Source organism: Sturnira hondurensis, unplaced genomic scaffold, assembly GCF_014824575.4.
Source record: "Sturnira hondurensis isolate 20B ecotype Veracruz unplaced genomic scaffold, ASM1482457v3 Scaffold0004136, whole genome shotgun sequence".
NCBI classification, from domain to species: Eukaryota; Metazoa; Chordata; class Mammalia; order Chiroptera; family Phyllostomidae; genus Sturnira; species Sturnira hondurensis.
The window spans coordinates 3925667-3939751 of NW_028076767.1; the positions used below are offsets into that span (position 1 = coordinate 3925667).

General features: G+C 39.2%; 1 protein-coding gene across 1 annotated transcript in view; it reads right to left on the reverse strand.

Moving 5' to 3' along the window:
- CYP20A1 (cytochrome P450 family 20 subfamily A member 1) overlaps window positions 1-13627 on the reverse strand; it is a 57843-nt gene extending 44216 nt beyond the window's left edge. The window contains exons 1-4 of the mRNA XM_037043565.1: window positions 13447-13627; window positions 9008-9057; window positions 8011-8177; window positions 5236-5378 (exon numbers count right to left, since the gene is read on the reverse strand). Of these exons, the coding sequence (XP_036899460.1) occupies window positions 5236-5378; window positions 8011-8177; window positions 9008-9057; window positions 13447-13518 (432 nt within the window). The 5' untranslated portion in view covers window positions 13519-13627. The remainder of the gene's footprint in view (window positions 1-5235; window positions 5379-8010; window positions 8178-9007; window positions 9058-13446) is intronic.
- Between the last annotated feature and the right edge of the window lie 458 nt (window positions 13628-14085).

A 14085-nucleotide genomic window follows, 5' to 3' on the forward strand; every position in this document is an offset into this window, starting at 1 on the left:
CTCTGATTAAACATTTAATTGGTATTTCTGACTAATGCCTAAGCTAAGTTACTGCCTTGTGCTATGGGATTTACAATAAAAATGAGAAACACATTTCTCATGTATGGTCCCAGTCTGGACCAAAGTTTGAAAATATGAGGACAAAAACATGAAAATTAGGAAATAATTTTCTACCTTAATTCGCATTTGATCAAGCAAGAGGAGAAGAAAAATGGAATATAGAACAACAACAGAAAAAAATAGAAAGTTTAGGAAATAGTCTATGATAAAAGATTAAAGAAGTTAGAATTACTTACTTTGAAGCAGAGAAGAAAGAATAATGAAGTCTTTAAACAATAAATACGGCTGAAAAGAAAATGGCATTATAGCAAAGCAAAGAGAAATGGGTAAAATTCCCTGGAGACATATAACCAAATACAAAAAGATTCTTACTAACAGCCCTGGCTGGTGTAGCTCAGTGGATTGAGTGTGGGCCTGTGAACCAAACAATCATGGTTCGATTCCCAGTCAGGGCACATGCCTGGGCTGCAAGCCAGTTCCCAGCAGGGGACGCACAAGAGGCAACCATGCATTGATGTTTCTCTCTCTCTCTCCTTCCCTTCCCTTCCCCTCTAAAGATAAATAAACAAAATCTTTTAAAAAAAGATTCTTACTAACAAATTTAATGTGCTTTAACAAAACAGAAAGGAAGATTTTGACTGGTGAACGCTCAGAGACAGGCAACAGGGTGCTTCCAGAGAGGACAATGAGGGGTGGCAGGCACAGCTATGACAACCACACAGGCAGCCTAAGAGATCCAGAGAACACGGGGTGAGCATGGCCAATGCAAAACCTTGAGATACAAAACATGAATGATAACAGTGAGAGGGTGGGGATTTGGTAGACAAGTCTCCTGCTGGCCCTCTGCACGATGCCTGTACGTTAGAAATTGGACCTGGAGAGGAGGGAGAAAGCAGCAGCCAGCCGTGGTTAAAGGCCTTGTCTGGTCTGTTTTCAGAAGCAAAACTAGGCAGAGAAGGGCCGATTCATGCTTTTGATAGACTCAGCAAGCAAGTCTGAAGTCTTAAATGGAAAGTGTGAGTCTCAAACAGAAGTCCGATAAGGAAAACAGGGCATTAACCATTTACCAAATGTAATTTTAAAAAAGTGGATACTGTAGGATAACAGTCAATATGGCATCCCCTTAAGAGCTATCAGGTATTCTTGAACTCAAAAAAGTTATAAAATTGTTTAAAATGTGTGGTCAGAACATTTTTAGGAGGAATGAACAAAGTTATAGAAGAAGGAAAAAAATAAAACTGACCAAGTAGCTATATATGCTAAACCCTGTTCAGCACTTTAAGAAGCATGTCCTCGTTGGTATGATGTCTAGAATTTGCTTTAAAATAACCAAGAGAGAGGATGGAGGAAGTATTTCAATAAGTAGGGGCATAGATAAAGTAAAATTGAATCTAATTTGATAACTGTTAAAGTTTGGTGACAAAGACATGGATGGTCATTATACTCTCTATTTTTGTTTCTTTAAATTTTTTCATGATTTTAAAAATCATTTACTCTGTATCATGAGAGAGTAAGTGGGGGGGTGTTCACTTCTGAGTGAAAGTGGGTTTGCTCTCTATACACTAGAAAGGACTTGTATGTAACTCTCCAAATGAGACAGTTACAGGCCTGTCAACGATAAAACCCTCATGAAAGAAGGAATGAAGTAGCCAAGTTGCAAACATTGATACGAAGGTGCAAGCAAGAAGGTAGGTTAAAGGAACAGAAGAATGTGAGTGAAAAACAGAAAACAAAAGGCAGGAAAATCTATTCTTCAAGCAAAGGAGAAGGAAAGGTATTTCTTGAGTAGTTATTGTATTCTAAGACCTGTTGTTAGGCATTTCACAGCATCATCTCATATAATCCTCACAGCAAATCTGTAAGGTAGGTATTATTATCCTCAATTCAAGATAAGGAAATAAAAGCTCACAAAGGCCACATAACACACAAAGCATCAGACACTAAATGACAGCAGCAAGATTTAAAGCTGCTTGCCCAAGCTTAATAGTCTTTGCATTATACAATAACCAATTCCCCAAGGAGCTAGGTTAAACATACGACAAATAAGTAGCTTTGTTTAAAGTACGTAGATTACAGAAAGGGGGAAGGAAAACACAATTTAATAAGGTAGAAAGATAAGAAAATCTATCTAGTTTTGTTTTGTAAGCATATCCAGGTTGTCGCGGTAGTTTAGAAAGGGTGCGTGGGGAAATGAATAAATAAAACTAAACTGGGGGCTGGAGTAGGAGTTAGCAGGACAAGGGGGGCGGGGGAATGTTTCCAGGGAGAAAACAGCAAGAATAGAGCTAGAGAGGTAAGAGAAACACTGCACTAAAAAACTTTAAAGTTGATCGGTATTTACTGAAGGCCTACTTTACACCAAGAGCCAAGTGTACAGAAGCAATCAAAATAGAAGAGCCCCTCCTTCGTGGTACATACAGTTTAGGAGACAAACAATCAAAGAACTGGACAAAATATAATTACAAACTGGGAAGTGTCATGAAGGAAAAGCACGTGAAGCTTGTGAAGACAGCATCTAAAGGGGGACTTACTAGGAACCGTGAGATGATCAGAGATGGCTTCCCTGGGGAAGTGACATTGAAACTAAGAGCTAAGAATGAACATGCACTAACTAAATGAGTGGATGGCTAGGGAAGACCATTAAGGCAACGGGAATAGAATACAGAAGCCCTGAGACTGGACAGAATAAGGTACACTACAGAACTAAAGAAGCCAGTACACCTAGAGTGTGAGCCCAGATGAGAATGTGGGACATGAGGCTGGAGAAGTAGACAGGCTCAATAAATCATACGTGGTCTTTAAGAATACTCGTACACTTGGAGTTTGTCCCAGGAGCAAAGAGAAGCCAGTCAAAGTTTTTGATCAAAGAAATGATTAAATAAGAATTACATTTTAAAACTATCTATTCTCAGGTGTTCTTAACTTCAAGTCCACAGACACCAAAGGGTCTGTGCATAAAGTCTAGAAGTCCATGAACTTGGATGAAGGGGCAAAAAAAATCTTTATTTTTCACTAACCTCTCAATAAAATTTAGCATTTCCTTCCATTATGAATATAGGCCCTTTCACATCATATTACAGTCATTACAAAAATCTTAAAAAATAGTTTTGTCCCTCATAACATCATGACTATAAAATCATGAAAGTTCTGAAAGTATTGCTAGATCTTGCTATTTAATGTGTTAATATTGAAGCACATATATTACATTATTATAAAATTTTAAAAAATAATATTTTGATAACTTTCTTGGTCTTCTTTGTAGTTACACATATTAAAATGTCATTCTCAGAAGGAGTCCATAATTTCACCAAGATTCCCAGGGGTACATATCATAAAATAAGTTTAAGAATCCCCACAATAAGCAGAAAACAAACAAAGGCAGGGAAACTGAGAGAGAAGGTGGAGAAACAAGCAATCAAGTAAGATGAGGGAAGTTTAAACCAAGGTGATGATGGCATTGCTGGTGGAGAGAAGACCAATTTGAAAGACATTTAGGAGATAAAATTGACATTAGAGATGCTTTTCAAATGTAATTTTCAAAGAATACTTTCTGTTATAAAATGCTAATAATATAATGATAAGTGAAAAATGCAATCTAACACTACCCCTCCCATATGACACTGATTAAAATTCTACTGTGCACAGAAAAGACTGGGATGACATAAAAGTGTTTTGATATACTGAACATGATTTTCACTGGGTAATAAATAGTATTAAAAATGTTATTTTTCCTTAGGACTTTTCTAAATTTTTCTATATTTTACAAAATGACTATCAGAAAAAAAGCCTAATTTTAGTAGTTCTTGAAAAATTTTAATGACAAAGTAAAATGCTTATAATCTGTATTAATGTGAAAAGTATATAAAACTGTACATACAGTATAATCTCAACCATATGTATATCTTTAGGGAAATTATAGATGATTTCTTTATACTGTTAGATTTTCCATGTTTACTAAAGCAAGCACATATTATACTGTAAATTATAATATATTTGAAGGGCACAAATGGATGGATTAGCTGTGGACAGAAGGAAGGGTTAAGATTTAACACGAAATGAACAAGGACTGAGATGGACAGAGTTTGTTGGCGGGGAAATAGGACAATGAGAGAGTTCACATATGAGGGACTCTAGTCAGCAAAGCAGAAGGCGAGGATGTGTATAGTAAGCAAAAAGGGTGGGTAGGACTAGCAATACTGCATTCTAAGTGAAGGTTTGGAACAATCCCGTGGGGACTCAAAGAACTGTCAGAAAGCACATGGCTCAACTAAAGTTCTTTTTTAAAAAAATATTTTATTTAGCCCTGGCTGGTGTAGCTCAGTGGATTGAGAGTGGGCCTGCAAACCAAGAGATCACGGTTCGATTCCCAGTCAGGGCACATGCCTGGGTTGCAGGCCCAGATCCCAGCAAGGGACACATGAGAGGCAACTGTACATTGATATTTCTCTCCTTCTCTCCTTCCCTTCACCTCTAAAGATGAATAAATAAAATCTTTAAAAAAATTATTTATTTATTTTTAGAGAGAGGGGAAGGGAGGGGGAAAGAGAAACATCAATGCGTGGTTGCTTCTCCCACACCCCCCACTAGGGACCTGGCCCACAACCCAGGCATGTGCCCTGACTGGGAATCCAACCAGTGATCCTTTGGTTCACAGGCCGGTACTCAGTCCACTGAGCCACACCAGTCAGGGTTCAACTAAGGTTCTTTAGGGACAAAAAAGGGAATGGTATTAATCAGTATTATTTTCAAATTTGTAAATCATTCGTGGAGCTTCTTAAAAATGTCAGATTCCCCTCCCAGTGGCCCAGGTCATCCAAACAGAGTCCAAGCAATCTACATTTTCCACAGGAGAGTGTTGTGGGTGAGCATTTCAGGTGAACTGAGACTACGTTCCAGAAAACAGTGGCTCTGAGTCTCGCCCAAAAACAAAACATAAATTTACAGATCTAGAAAATATTTTCAGGTTCTCTCCACTCCCATAATTTTAATTTATACAGGAGTCTAGGTGTTAAGTTTTTTGTTTTCTTTTTTGTTTGTTTTGTTTTACAGTTTTAGGAGAATAAGGATCAGCTTAGAGAGGCGAGAAAAGAATAGCAAAGGCAAGACACAAAATAGTCAAAAAATATACTCTTATCTGTACCACAGAACTCCAGGCCAAACTACTTATCACCTTACCTTTAACAGGAGAGCAAAGTTACTCTTCAGAGAATTAGCCACACCAGTTTCACACAGTTTTTTTCTTGCAAAGTTTTCACTCACATTCCCACCACCAGACTGATACCTTAATAATGACTTAAGCATGGTTTCAAAAGGGTCCGCTGAAACAGACACATCAAACATTCGTAAGTCAAAGTAATTACTCAAAAAAAAAAAAACCCCTCCAGCAAAAAGACATAGAGATCAGGGAAGTATGGAATTGTAACTGAAAGCAACTTTTTTTTACAACTCCCTTAAATGTCTTTCCTAAATACGAAAAGCTCAAGAAGCAATAAAAATTGGCAAGAGTAAAATATCCTGTCTGGGAATTTCACTATAAACAATTAATACTTGCATAAATGTTCTTCCTACATGACAATATTGTTGACTTTCTAAAAACACCTCATCTACTGATTTTAAAGAAAAATTGATGATGCTATGTAATCATCAAGTATTACCGTCAAAATCACTTAGCTAAATTAAAAATTTTCTTTTCCCTTTTATTCATTAGTTGAAGTGTTTTCTTAATGACTTTGTTTTCAACCACATACAAAAATACATTCTTGTGGTAAACAGTGAAAACATAATAAATACAATGAAGAAAGTAAAATATATCTAAATCTCACCACAGAGATTCTCGCTGTTAAAAATTTTAGAGATTTTTTTTAGAGCTGTTAACCTTTCTTCACAGAGATAAACAGACAAATCTGTCAGATTTCACAAAGAACTACAGTCCCTTCTTTCAGAACACTTGTCTTGACTCATTAGTGTGATCATTTCGAGATTTTTACATCTTTTCCTACTCCCCAACACTAAATTATAAACTCCACGGGAGCAGAGACCACACCTGGTCTTACTCAGCATTGTATTTCCCGACAGAGCTGTCTTTCTGTCCTGGAAATTGAGCACCAATTCAGGCCAGACTGCCCAGCTTCCAGTCTCAGCTCCATCACTAATTAGTGGTATGACCTTGGGCAAATGACTTAACCTCTCAACCTCAATTTTGTCTTTTGTTAAATGGGAATAACCAACAATACTACTTCATAAGGTTGTTCTGAGAATTAAATTAGTTAATATTTATGAAGGTTTATAAAAACAGTGCTGTCACACAGCGATTGCTATACAAGTATTTGACAAACAAAATAAAATAAGTATGTATCATTATCTTAAGGCCTAAAAGTAGTATTACAAGTATTCTTTTATGCTTGATAAGTATAATCATGTAGATTGATAAGTATTTTTTGCTTCTTATTTATTTTATAAATAATGCTAATAGGTCTTATTTAATTGATTATCAATTCACGATAAATTCCTGAAGATTGTTGCTACTAAATCAAGTATCACTGCCAACCTTCTCTCTAGAAAGTCTGTAAAACATTTATATTCCATGCTTCTCCATTCCCGCATCAACAATGAGTTTTGTCAATATTTTTCATATCTCTAAGTCAGACAGGGAAAACCTCATTTTTATTTGCACAACACTGATCATTAGTGAGGTTAGAATCTTTTCTTTTACTTATTGGATGTTCGTATTTCTTCTTTCCTAATTACCTTGTTTTTACCCATTTTTCTTCGGTTTAATTTTATTTTTTCTTATTAGTTTTTATTTACTTTATGAATATATATGTGGGAAATAGTTCTTCCATTTCTTTTAAACTTTTTCATAACTTTTTATTTTACAAATATATAGTCATCAATTAATACACATGTATAGTAATGAGTAGCATTTTCCCACTTTTCTCTTTTTAGAGGTATTTCTATTGCACTAAAGTTTTTCATTTTTATGTAGACAGATTTATTCGTCTTGTGCTTGATGGCTCCTAGATCTCACGTTATAGCAAGAAAGGGTTTGTCAACACTCCCCTAAAAAATTTAATACCTATGTTTTCTTGTTACTTTTATGGCACTATATTTTAATTATTTGGAATTTATTTTGATACAAAGAATAAGGCAGGGATTCAAATTTTTTCCCAAACAGATAACCAGTTTTCCCAATCCCACTTATTAGCTTTCCCCTTTATCATAAAATGCTATCTTTATCATATATACTTGGTTTATCTACTGGATTGCTTACTCAACTCCATTAGTCTATCTAGTCCTATCACAGTACCAGTCTCTTTAAACTAATCCAGCTTTATAATACACTATTCTACCTGAGAGTAGAGGCATTCCCCTCACTAATGTTCTTTTCTAGATGTTTCTTGGCTGCTCATGTGTATTTACTCTTTCACATGTATACTGGAATTATTTTTTCAGGTTCCTTAAAAAAATTTACACTGGGATTTTTTAACACACACACACACACACACACACATATATAGGAAGGGGGACCCCTAAAAAAACAGAATTATCTTCTGGAGGGTGGGCCCCTTGTAGTAAAGGCTTCCCCTGCTAGAGAAGTGTTCTAGGAAACCATCTGTATCAGTGTATCACCTGGCACTGTTGTCGAGGGTGTGCTCGGCTTCAGTGAATTTTTTTTGAAGGCTCTTTCAACACTGCCCATTTCATGATGGGAATATGTAAACATGTAAGAATAAATGCGCAACTTTTTAGAAGTAAATTCTGGTTTTGTGGGAGTCCCCCCTCTTATATATGAAAAAATAATCATTTTACAATACTGCTTCTTAAATGAGGTACATAGTATAGAGCACTCAATAAATGTTGCTATTCCTATCCAAGAACAATGGTAGTTCTTTATAGACATTTCTTCTTTAAAGGTAAGGATCAGCTAGTTAGAAAGAAAATCAAACTCACAGGTCTGACTGGGGTTGATATGCTGCTTCAGCGCATCCACAGTGCCCAAACTAACCACAAGGCGCCTGCCAAACCAGAAGGAGACTACAGGCCCGTGTCCCTCGTGCAGATTAACCAGGAACTCGTGCAAACTTCCGCTGTTCACAATATCTGGAAGATTACCATCTCTGAAAAAAGAACATTTGACAAAATAATCAATTTACCTTGGAATAATCAGAAGTGCAACAATTAATCATGAATTAACTGTGTCAAGACATGAGACCAAAGGTACATGAATTTCAATTACTGTAAAACCCCAAACTCAATCATATTTGACACTTTGTTGTTTTTTTAATATTTATTTATTTATCTTTAGAGGGGAAGGGAAAGAGAGAGGAAGAGAAACATCAATGTATGGTTGCTTCTCGTGCATCCCTTGCTGGGAACTGGCCCCTGCCGGGAACTGGCCTGCAACCCAGGCATGTGCCCTGACTGGGAATCGAACCGCGATCGTCTGGTTCACGGGCCTGCGCTCAATCCACTGAACTACACCAGCCAGGGAGACACTTTGTTTTCTACAGATATATTTAGATATGGATTTATCTGATATTTTGAGAGTTCATAAAACTTCAAAATAAATAAGAAAGGTACACAAGAAATATCTGACTAAGACACTGGAAAACAACCCAATTTTTGCAGCACCTCATTCTGAGATAGCAATGAACATCACCACAGGCCAATGAAAAACATTAGATAGTCTATGGCAATTTTTTTCTTTGTTCCTTCTATCTTAGTCCTGCCTATTTTCAACTTTCTCTGGGCAGGGAAATGAAAGCAATTGAAGGTTTTGATTTAGACAGCCTTCCTTTCTGTTCTCAATGAAGTTTATGTTGTATGCCAAGAGGCAAGTTAAGAGTAAATAAAGGAATTCAATAAGCTGATTAATCTAAAATTTGGTTTCATTTCAATACAAAAAATTAAGAGTTGACTCTTTGATTCCAAAAAAATAATTACTCACTTTTCTTCAGTTGGAGTAATCCCTGGAATTCCTGCAGCTTGTCTGGAAGCCTTAAGGAACAATTTTAAAATAGTTTATTTAGTACAATGAATTATCAACATCATGTAAGTGAGGTGTGTTTTGCCATGACATCTGCAGAACTTTCAATGGTGGCTTCCCAATTAGGTTAAATCTCAGATATTATTTCTGTTAAATACAAAAACTAGGCTCTTTGTAGTTAAAAGAATTATCTTAATATTCCTCCTCTGTGTCAATTAAACTAAAGTATTTGAAGAATTTAACATACATTCTACATAAATTAATACACAATCAAGCACAGTTTTCTTTGTTCAATTTCTATATATGGTCCTGTCTGGTTTGGCTTAAAAAATAAATCAATGTCATGCTTATAATACTTTCATTCCTAAATAGTTCTCCTCTTTCTAGTCAAAGAAGTTAACAAAATACAACACGGTATTCACCTTTTGCTTTAATAGTTATTATTGTCAGGGTCATACAGTCATGGAGGTGTCTGGTACAGAAATAAGAAAGGAAGAAAGAACTACTACCCTTTGCAACATCATGGATGGAACTGGAAAGCATTATGCTGAGCGAAATAAGCCAGGCGGTGAAAGACAAATATCATATGATCTCACCGTTAACAGGATTCTAAACAAACCAAACATGCAAGCAAAATACGACCAATGACACTCAAATATGGAACAGGCTGACAGGGTCCAGAGGGGAGAGGGGAGAGAATTATAGGGGAAAAGGGAATGGACTCACATGAACAAGTATAAAGGACACATGGACAATAACTAAGGGTGGGGGGTGGAAAGGGGAGGGAGGCGGGGAGCATGGGGCGGGGGGCGGGCAGGGTTGGGAATACAAGACAGAAACCTGTACTTGAACAAGAATTAAATAAAAATTATATTAAAAAAAAGAAATAAGTAGCAAAAGAATTCAAAGCAAATTGTTCAAATGACAGACTTTAAGAAATGAACTGGGGAGAAGTTTGGGGAATTTCTGTAAGTTTGTAGCAGGTTTATGGTTGTTGTGTTTGGGGTCAGTATGATTTTCGGTTAAGTATATAACTTTCATTTTGTTAGCTATTTTTAAAATTATATTTGATTTATTATGCTATTACAGTTGTCCCATTTTTCCCCACTTTGCCCCCCTCCACCCACCACCCCTGACTCCCTCAGGCAATTCCTCCACCGTTGTTCATGTCCATGCATCATGCAAGTTAAGTTCTTTGGCTATACTCCATTTCCTATACTGTACTTCACATCCCCATGGCTATTCTGTAACCACCTGTTTGTACTTCTAAATCCTCTCACCTCTTCACCCACTCCCCACACCCCCCCTCCCAACTGGCAACCATCAAAACACTCCATATCCATGATTCTGTCTCATTCTTCATGTTTGCTTAGTTTGTTTTTCAGATTCAATTTTTTAATATTTTATTGATTATGCCATTACAGTTGTCCCATTCCTCCCTTCACTCCCCTCCACCCTGCACACCCCTCCCCCACCATTCCCCCCCCTTTCGTTCATGTCCATGTGTCACAAGTTCTTTAGATTCTGTATTTCCCATAGTATTCCTGCCCTCCCCCCTATTTTCTACCTACTGTCTATGCTATTTATTCTCTGTACCTTCTTCCCCCTTCTCCTCATCCCACTCCCCTGTTGCTAACCCTCCATGTGATCTGCATTTCTATGGTTCCCCTCCTGATCTAGCTGTCCTCTTAGTTTGCTTTTGTTTTAGGTGTGGTTGTTAATAACTGTGTGTTTGCTGTCCTTTCGCTGTTCATATTTTTTATCTTCTTGTTCTTAGATAGGTTCCTTTAACATTTCATATAATAATAGCTTGGTGATGATGAACCCCTTGAATCTGAACTTGTCTGAGAAGCACTTTATCTGCCCTTCCATTCTAAATGAAAGCTTTGCTGGATAGAGCAATCTTGGATGTAGGTCTTTGAATTTCATGACTTGGAATACTTCTTTCCGGCCCATTCTTGCCTGTAAAGTCTCTTTTGAGAAATCCACTGACAGTCTGATGGGCACTCCTTTGTAGTGACTGCCCCCTTATCTCTTGCTGCTTCTAGAATTCTCTCCTTCATTTGAATCTTGGCTAATGCTATAGATTATGATGTGCCTTGGTGTGTTTCTTCTTGGGTCCAACTTCTTTGGGACTCTCTGAGCTTCCTGGATTTCCTGGAAGTCTATTTCCTTTGCCAGACTGGGGAAGTTCTCACTTATTATTTGTTCAAATAAGGTTTTCATTCATGGCTGTTCCTCTTCCCCTTCTGGTACCCCTATAATTCAGATGTTAGAATGTTTAAAGATGTCCTGGAGGTTCCTAAGCCTCTTCTCATTTTTTTGAATTCTTGTTTCTTCCTTCTTTTCTGGTTGGTTGTTTCTTTCTTCTTTCTGGTCCACTCCCTTGATTTGAGTCCCAGTTTCCTTTCCATCACTATTGGTTTCCTGTGCATTTCCCTTCATTTTAATCAGTTTAGCCTTCATATGTTCGTCTAATTTGTGGCTAAAACCAACCAATTCTGTGAGCATCCTGATCACCAATATTTTGAACTGTGCATCTGAAAGGCTGGCTATTTCTTGGTCACTTAGAATTATAGGCTCTGGGACTTTGAGCTGTTCTTGAGTCATAACATTTGGTCTGTTCACACCTGTTATGTATGAGGAGCAGAGCCTTAGGTGTTCACCAGGGCCGGGTGACCCAGTTGCTGGGTTGTGACGCAGTCTGGCTAAGTGGTTTGTTGTCGTTGGACTTCTGTACAGTTCAATTTTCACTGTTTTGGCTGCATTTTTGTTTCTAAAACTTCGCTGTCTTTAAATTTAGTTGTGGGATACATGGACAACAACTGAGAAGGGTGGAAATGGGAGGGAGGGTGGAGGACGGGGGGTGGGATGGGATGGGAGTAATAGACAGAAAACTGTACTTGAAAAATAATTAAATAAAAAAATTGGAAAAAAAAGAAAAGAAAAATAAAATAAAATAAATTTAGTTGTGGGAAGGGGCACAGTGTTTCCACCTACACCTCCATCTTGGCCAGAAGTCCAGATTCAATTTTTGATAGACGTGTATTTATTGCCATTGTTCACAGTTTTGATGTTCTTCCGTTTCTTAAATAAGTCCTTTTAACATTTACAATAATGGTTTGGGGATGAACTCCTTTAGTTTTTTCTTATCTGGGAAGCTCTTTATCTGCTCAATTCTAAAAGATAGCTTTGCTGGGTAGAGCAATCTTGGCTGTAGGTCCCTGCTTTTCATGACTTGGAACATTTCTTGCCTGCAAGAAGTTTCTACCCTGCAAAGAAGTTTCTAGCCTACTAGAAGTTTCTTCCTTTGTGGCCTGCAAAGTTTCTTTTGAGAAATCAGCTGACAGTCTTACTCCCCTTTAGGTAACTACTTTTCTCTTGCTGCTTTTAATATTCTCTATCTTTTGGTTGAAAGAATAAATAGTATTGCTCCTATTAACTAATCAAAGTACAGCATCATATAAACACTATCAAAAACTCAAGACCTGGAGCCACTAAATATAGATTCTCAAAAAGTAAGGTATACCGGAAATTCCAAATTGTGTAGTTGCAACATTTTGGTCTAATCTATTTACCAGGTCTTAAAGTGTTTTAAGTTGTTCCGTCCTTCTCAGTAATGTAGTTGGTGCTGTTCAGCTACTTCACAACTTTTTCTATCAAACCACCCCCTTGCTTTGTAGAACGCATTTTTGAATCATCCTGTGAAGTTCACAGAGGCAAGTAGAGAAAGAAGGCTAGCATGAGATTCAGAGAAAAAGCGGCCAAGTGAAGCTCAAACATAACCCACCACAGAGCTCATTCCACAGCCCAATCTGCGTCTGAGACCCTACGAGGAGCACGACCCAGGCTGGGCCTTCAGGACCTGGGACTCCGGTAATGACACGTAAAAGACTGGTGTTAAGAGTGAGCGCGCGCAGACACACACAGACACACACAGTCCTGGGAGAATCCTCCGGGAAGGACTAAGGAGTGGCGCACCCAGGAGTTTCCTCCCAGGCACACCAGAAAGTGAAGTTTGGGCATGGCAGTTACTGCCAAACAGCCACCCGGCAGTTACTTGAGACCCGCCCGGAAAGAGAGCTCACGGAGTGGGACAGAGGACTAGCCCCCAGCCCTCCCCCAGCCACGCGGGCTTTTCCCAGGCTCCCCAGGGTCCGGGCCACGCCCGCGCCTGCGCCTGCGCAGCTGACCCAGGAGCCGCTCTCCAAGCACCGGTAGCTAGCGTCAGGCGCCGGTCCAGTCCTCCCAGCCCTGTCCCCGAGCCTGAGCGGGAGCAGGACCTGGAACCATCCTCTCGGCCTGCCCCCTGAGGCCCGGTGGGGGTAGAAAGACGTGGGTACGGCCACACGGGGCCTGAGGTGGCAGCCAAACCCCCAGAGGGCCGAGTCTGCGGTTACCGGGTAGAGGTAGAGCACTGCTGCCACCAACGCCAGCAAGAAGGTAATGGCGAAGATCGCGAAGTCCAACATGGTCCTCCGCTTCTCTGATCCACAGCTCGGACAGCTGTGCCTTGGCCTGGCCGGACCAGAGGACTGAGCTGCTGGGCGAGGCGCTCCACTGGACCTACGAGCGAATGGGTAGCGGTGGGGCGTGGCCAAGGCCAGCCGGGCTGGCGGGAGAGCAATGGACGGCCGCGGAGTGGCAGGGACTAGGCTTCAGGGCACGCCCATGACTTGGCCACTGAGTGGAGATCTCCCCACTGCTGGGGAGATCGGAGGCCAGGCTTCTAAGAAACTTTAGGAGTTGTCATAGTTGTACCCCGGCCAACACTTTTTCCATTGGATTTAAGATTAAAGCCTCTAAAACATTGATTCCTACAGTGCCGTTCTGGGACTGGCAGCAGCAGCAGCATTGCCGGGGAACGCGCTAGAACTGCACATTCTCCAGGCCACCCTGGACATACAGAATCAAACAATGGGGAGGGAGCGGTTCCCAGCCATCCGTGCTTTAACAAAGCTGTTAAAACGCAGTGAAAGCCAGTATCTAAGGTAATTTGAATAGGGGCGAGTCAGAGTAAAGCACCTTTAGAAGTTTCC